The sequence below is a fragment of the Pithys albifrons genome, chromosome 24 (genome assembly GCF_047495875.1).
Source record: "Pithys albifrons albifrons isolate INPA30051 chromosome 24, PitAlb_v1, whole genome shotgun sequence".
Lineage (NCBI taxonomy): Eukaryota > Metazoa > Chordata > Aves > Passeriformes > Thamnophilidae > Pithys > Pithys albifrons.
In genome coordinates this window covers 7,550,640-7,556,639 of record NC_092481.1, presented here as the reverse complement: position 1 = coordinate 7,556,639, position 6,000 = coordinate 7,550,640, and the positions used below count along the sequence as shown (strand labels likewise).

The 6,000-nt window shown below is 61.1% G+C and overlaps 1 protein-coding gene across 2 annotated transcripts in view; it reads left to right on the top strand.

Annotated features, from left to right (window-relative positions):
• The first annotated feature begins 1,949 nt into the window (after positions 1 to 1,949).
• Positions 1,950 to 6,000, top strand: part of RUNX3 (RUNX family transcription factor 3) — a 38,197-nt gene continuing 34,146 nt past the window's right edge. For both annotated transcript variants that reach the window (XM_071576925.1, XM_071576924.1), the window contains exons 1-2: positions 1,950 to 2,494; positions 3,547 to 3,703. In XM_071576925.1, the coding sequence (XP_071433026.1) occupies positions 2,234 to 2,494; positions 3,547 to 3,703 (418 nt within the window). In that variant the 5' untranslated portion in view covers positions 1,950 to 2,233. The remainder of the gene's footprint in view (positions 2,495 to 3,546; positions 3,704 to 6,000) is intronic.

Genomic DNA, 6,000 nt, shown 5'->3' with positions numbered 1-6,000 from the left:
GCCACTGGACACATCAGCGAAGGCAGGGAATGACAAGCATCCCGCTGCAGGGAGGCAGCTCTGTCCTGCTGGGACCCGGTCCGGTCCTGCAGGGACCTCAAATCACCCCATGGCTCTTGCAGGGCTCTACCTGCCCGTGCGGTCACACCGCCCTTTGCAGCCCCAGGGCTGGAGGTCCCGGCACTGGGGGGTGACAGGTGACACCCTCCGGGCTGCGCGGGGCGCGGCGGGGGCAGAGGTGGGGGAACTGCGGGGTCGGGTCAGCAGCGGGAAGGGGCAGGAGGCACAGGTACGCAGGTGTCAGCATCCCGGAGGGGTCCGCATCCCGGAGGGGTCCGCATCCCGGAGGGCTCAACATCCCGTTTCATCCCGTTCCATCCCGTCCCGTCCCGCCCCGTCGCGGGGCCGCCCCGGCGGAGCCCCGGCGCCAACCCGCGGTCCCGCCGCCGCACTGCAGCGCTGCCCCGCATGCGCCCTGTGCCCCCCGCGCATCCCTTCGTGACTGGGGGGCACCAGCATGGGTGCCCGACCCCCGCCAAACCCCGGCCCCGCCCGTAGCTCTTCCCCCCGCGCCGCGGTTTCTGCGGGTCACCCCGCGCTGCTGAACGGGCGACGAAAAATAGAATTAAACCGGCGGGCGCTTTCACCTAAAAAGGGCAGAATTGGAGCGCCGGTAACGGCGGGGGGCGGCCCGACACGCGGTGCTGGCGGCCGCCCCCCCGGGCCCCGCCGCCCCCCGGGGCTGGCTGAGCTCGGCGCCGTCCCCAGCGGCGGCTCGACGGTCCCCGTTCGCCCGGCGCGGATCGCGAGGGTGTCCCGGTACAACGGGGCGGCGACGCTGGAACCGCCGCTCCTCATGATTAAAAAACCCCAATCAAACAAAACCATATATATATGTGTGTGTGTGTGTATATATATATATATATACATTCTTCTTCATATTCTTTTGGACAAACGCGGGTTTTTTCTGGGTCTTGCCGAGACTGGCGCGGGCTCACTCCCCTCCAAGCACCGCAGATTGCGAGCGAAAATGGTTCATTACTTCGTGGAGGGAGTTCAGGAAAAACAGGGTGGTTTTAGGTGTTGGGATTTACTTTTGTTTGTTTTAAGGAAATCTGCGGTTTGCACCGTGCAGCACAGAGCGGGGAACGTTCCGGTCCGCAAACACCATCACACTGAGCTCAACCCGGGGAAACGGCCAGGCAGGACGGGCAGAGGAACCTGCACCCCTGCCCCGGCGGTTCGGGCAGCCGCGGAGCGCAGCGAGCCGCCGCCTCCGTTGTGTTCCCGCGGAACCGGTGGCTTCGCCACGAATTCTCTCGACAACGATTCCGGTCGGAGCCGCCGGCCCTGCCCGCACCGCAGCCTCGGGGCAGCTGCCGCGGGACCGCCGGCGATGGAGGCGGCTCAGTTTTGGGCAGGGCAACGGGCGGAGGTGGGGAAGGCGCCGTTTCCAGCGCAGGCCGCGGGACAAACCGCCCCCCGTCGGGGACGCGCCCGGTGGTCCCCGTCGGCCGCCACTCCCTCCCGTCCCGCCACGGTGGACCCCCGCGGGGGGCACGGGCGGTGGCGCTGGGAGCGTTCGGCGGCGGGGGACGTGCTGGATGTCCGGCCGCTCCGCACGGCCGCGGCCCCGAACCGGCCCCAAACCGGCCCCACCGCACCCACCGCCGGACCCACCGCCGGACCCACCGCGGCCCCGACGTGCGGGGCAGCCCCGGGGGCGCGGCCTTCCCCGGCCACGCCTCTTTTAGTGCCTGTCACGCCCCTTTCTGCACAGGCCACGCCTCTTTCCCTTGGTGGCCACGCCCCGATCGCGGCGGTGGGCGGGGCTCGGAGCTCCCGCCGCTGCCCCATTGGCGGGACGCGCCGTCCGTCAGGGCTCGTCCCGCCCCCCCGGGGCCGGCAGTAAATACGGTACCGGGCGCGCGGCGGCACCGGCAGCGGGTTCGGGCCGTGGCGGTGCGGGGGCTCCGGCGGGACCGCAGCGAACCCAGCGGGGACGAGCCCCGGCGCCGGGAGGGAGGCGAGAGCCCGCAGCGCTTTCCCCGCGCCGCCCCGCCGAGGACGGCGGAGTGCCGGGACGGAGCGAGGCAGCGCGGGGCTCGGCCGCCGCTGTCCACGCCGCCTTCCGCCGCCGAGCCCCGCCGCAGCCGAGCGGTGGGCGCCGGGCCCCGCCGGGCTCCCCCTCGTCCCCCCCGGCCGCGGCGGCTCCCTGACGCCCGCCGTTGTGATGCGTATTCCCGTAGATCCGAGCACCAGCAGGCGCTTCACACCCCCCTCCACGGCCTTCCCCTGCGGTAAGATGGGCGAGAACAGCGGGGCGCTGGGGGCCCCCACGCCGGGCGCCCGGGCTCGGCCCGAGGTCCGCTCCGTCCTGGATGTACTGGCCGACCACGCCGGAGAACTGGTGCGCACCGACAGCCCCAACTTCTTGTGCTCGGTGCTGCCGTCCCACTGGAGGTGCAACAAGACGCTGCCCGTCGCCTTCAAGGTAAGTCGGGAGCCCCGACGGCCCCTTTCCCTCGACCCCTTTCACTTCGAATCGCTCCTGACATCACCACCGAGGGAGCCCGCGTTATTATTTTTAATCAAATAGCCCAGTTTATTATTTTTAATCAAGTCTCCGCATTGCCCCGCGGTCACAGCATCTTAGATATTCCGTACAGTTAGGAGCTCTCGGGCAACTTTGAAGTTTAATGAGATGGAGGTTAATTACTTTCGTGGGAGAGGGAGAGCGAGGCAGGGAAGGGAGATCTAATCTGCGAAAAAGCCAAGTGAAGAGCTGAAGCCCCGGCCCCGGGTTGCGCTGCCCGGGCTCCCCGCGGGATGGGGCGACCCAGCGGGCACCCCCTGGCCGGGCATCCCCGCTGCGCCCGCGGGGACCGGGGCTGGCCGGGGGGAACCGAAATCCAACCGGGGAGAGGCGAGGGGAGCCGGGCAGGACGGCAGCGGGGTCCCGGGAGGGCCGGCGGGGTCAGGGGGTCTGAGCCGGGTTCCCCGGCCCGTCCTGGCTCCGGGAGCTGCGGGCGCTGCTTCCCGGCGGGGTCTCCCCCAGCCCCACCGGCCCCGGCGCTTCCCCGGCGGGGTCTCCCCCAGCCCCACCGGCCCCGGCGCTTCCCCGGCGGGGTCTCCCCCAGCCCCACCGGCCCCGGCGCTTCCCCGGCGGGGTCTCCCCCAGCCCCACCGGCCCCGGCGCTTCCCCGGCCGGGCTCGGAGCTCCGGGGCCTCGGGCGCGCCCGCCCCGCGCTCCGCGGCGCGTTATATTTATCCCGAATCAAACAAAATAAAACCACAAACCCCTGCGGCGGGGCCGAGGGTGGCCTGACCCACCCTGTGCCCCTTCCCCGCGGAACCTCTTTCTGCTTTTAACCCGGTTTTGCTCATTTTCTCCTTTCCCCTCCGATTTTTCAGCCTTTCTCGGGGGCTCGGATTGCTTTTGGTTTTGCTTTGGCTTTTTTTGTGGGGATGTAGGGGGGGAAGCGCAGGGCAGGTTGGCTTCGATGTAGGTTAATTTTAGCCTAAAATCCTCTGGCCCTGCCCTAGGTCGTGGCCCTCGGAGATGTGCCCGATGGGACCGTGGTCACGGTGATGGCGGGGAACGACGAGAATTACTCGGCGGAGCTGCGCAACGCCTCGGCCGTGATGAAAAACCAAGTAGCGAGATTTAACGACCTCCGATTTGTTGGGAGAAGCGGCAGGGGTAGGTACTGCCCGGGAAATGGTTGGCCTTTTTATGTGGCTTTTTAGAGGGGAACAAAAAAAAGGGAAGAAAACAAAAGTTGCTTTTTTGTTATTCAATTTTATTATTTTCATAGTGTTAGTTTATTTTATTATTTCATTTTATTTGGTATTCTGTTTTATTTTACCGTGGGGTTCGTTGCCGCGGTTGGGCAGGAGAATCCCGCCAGCCGCGCTGGGTTCCCGAGCGATGGGAGGGATGCGGGAAGGATGCGGGGCAGCCCCAGCCCCGCCGGCAGCTCTGCCTCGCTCCTCCCGGGGCTGCTCCTGTGTCGAGGTGTCGGGCATGGGCGGCGCAAGGAGGAACAAAATTAAAACACATATCTAAATATGAATAAATAGCTATCTCTATAAAAGTGAGGCAGCCCGAGCCCAAACCCTCCCCACGTCTCTCCTCAGCAGGATGCAGAGGCAGCTGCGTGTGCTCGGTGCGTCCCCTCCGCAGGGAAACGCGCTCGGGGGCAAAGCCCACCTGGCAGCTCATCTTCAAATAGTGAAATCAAGCGCTTAAAAATACTGCAGAGCTCGGCCTGACGGGCTGGCAGCGGGTGGGGCACGGCAGGCTTTGCTCCCCGGGCACAGGGCAGAGCTGCGGGTGCTTTGCGGGGATTTTACTCATTTTCTCGACGCTTGTTGCGTGGAAAAGCGAGACAGAAATTTATCTTTCTGGGTGCTACAAAACAAATCAGGCTGTACCATCGCAGCAGAGGGAAATAAATCTCCTGAAAATATTAAACCCAGAGCGCTGCCTGCCCTTCCTCTGTGCATCCCTCCTTGTACCTGAATTGTAAGGGTATAAATAGAATTTCAGCATTTCATCACCGGTAAATGCCGCAGATCGAAGCACTTAATTCTTCATTTAAACCAAAATAAGAACACTATTTTTTAATGGCCACATGGCAGCATTTTCTCAAAGGTTTCAAATGTATACACATAGTGTCAGATATATTTTGACTTCTTTGCATTAATTAAAAGCAGTGATGTTAGGAATTATTTGCATGTAATAGCTGTTTACTTGTTCCTCTTTATGAAACTTGAATAGTTTACATTCTTTCATACATTTCCTTTTTCCTGTTGGCTCCTTCTCCATGTTGCAGTTTCTTTAAAACTCTCCACTTAACTGGTTGCAGGTTGATGGATGGAAAATGTTTTTCTTTTATGAATTAAGCTTTCATTTCTGTAATCAATTATTCTCTTAGGCTCTTTTCTTTCTGGTTGGGCTTTTTTTTCATCCTTGCACAAATTTCCAAACTGAATGCAACCCAATCTCAGCCTGACTCTTGAATTCATTATTAACTTGCTTCCTCTGCACTCCCAAGCTCTGAATTAACAGTAGTTTAGTCTCAGAGAGCCCTTGGGTGAATAATCTCCTTCCTCGGGCAGAGTCCTGACAAACGCTCATTACAGCAGCGAAAACACCTCCGCTGCCTCTAACGGGTGTAACTCAGGTGCTTATTATTTTAATTTTTTTTTTTACATATTCTTGTGGGATGAGGCTTTGTAACATTGACAGGGAAACAGCCCCATCAGGGCTCCCTGGGGCTGGAGTGAGGGCGGCACGGCGGGGTTTGTTCGCAGCGTGGAGCGTGGATTTGGCTCCCTGGGTCCGGCCGTGCTTTCCAGCTCTTGCAAACCAATTTAGTGTGAAAAGTCGCTTCTATTGAATTGTTACACTGGGTGTTACACTTGCCTTCCTCGGTTGGCTCAATCTCTGACAGCCCGGTGCTGGTTTCATTTACTGTGGCAGAAATGTGGATTCACCGCACAATATTTTGCCGGGGCAGAGCTGTGTGTACAGAGATTTGTGTAAATCCGAAGGGAGGACCTGTGCCCCCGTAAAGGTGCACCTTCCAGAGTCCTGAGCTGCGGGAGCCTGGAAAACCAGCAGCAGCCAGGCTCTCGTTTTGAAAACATGACTGGAAGTGGTTCAGAATTGGGTATTTTTAGTATTACCATGTCTGGGATTACACCCCGGCACTGTGAGCTGGGAAGAGCCGGTCCAAAGCCCCCGAAAAAATAAATTCCCATCTCCATGACAAAGCTGGGAGAAAGACCAGTTTTTATGCTTTGCTCTGAAAAAAGTAACCCAAACCTTTCCTGCTCAGAGCACGCTGTATGAAATGAAAGCCGAGGCCAGCGTGGAGCCGCCTCCCTGTGCATCCATCCCCTCCTGGCTCCCCAGCTGGAATATCCCCCGAGCAGCCCACGGAGCCGGGGCTGCTCCCAAACCCACCCAGGAGCTGGGGCCAGCCCCGGTGC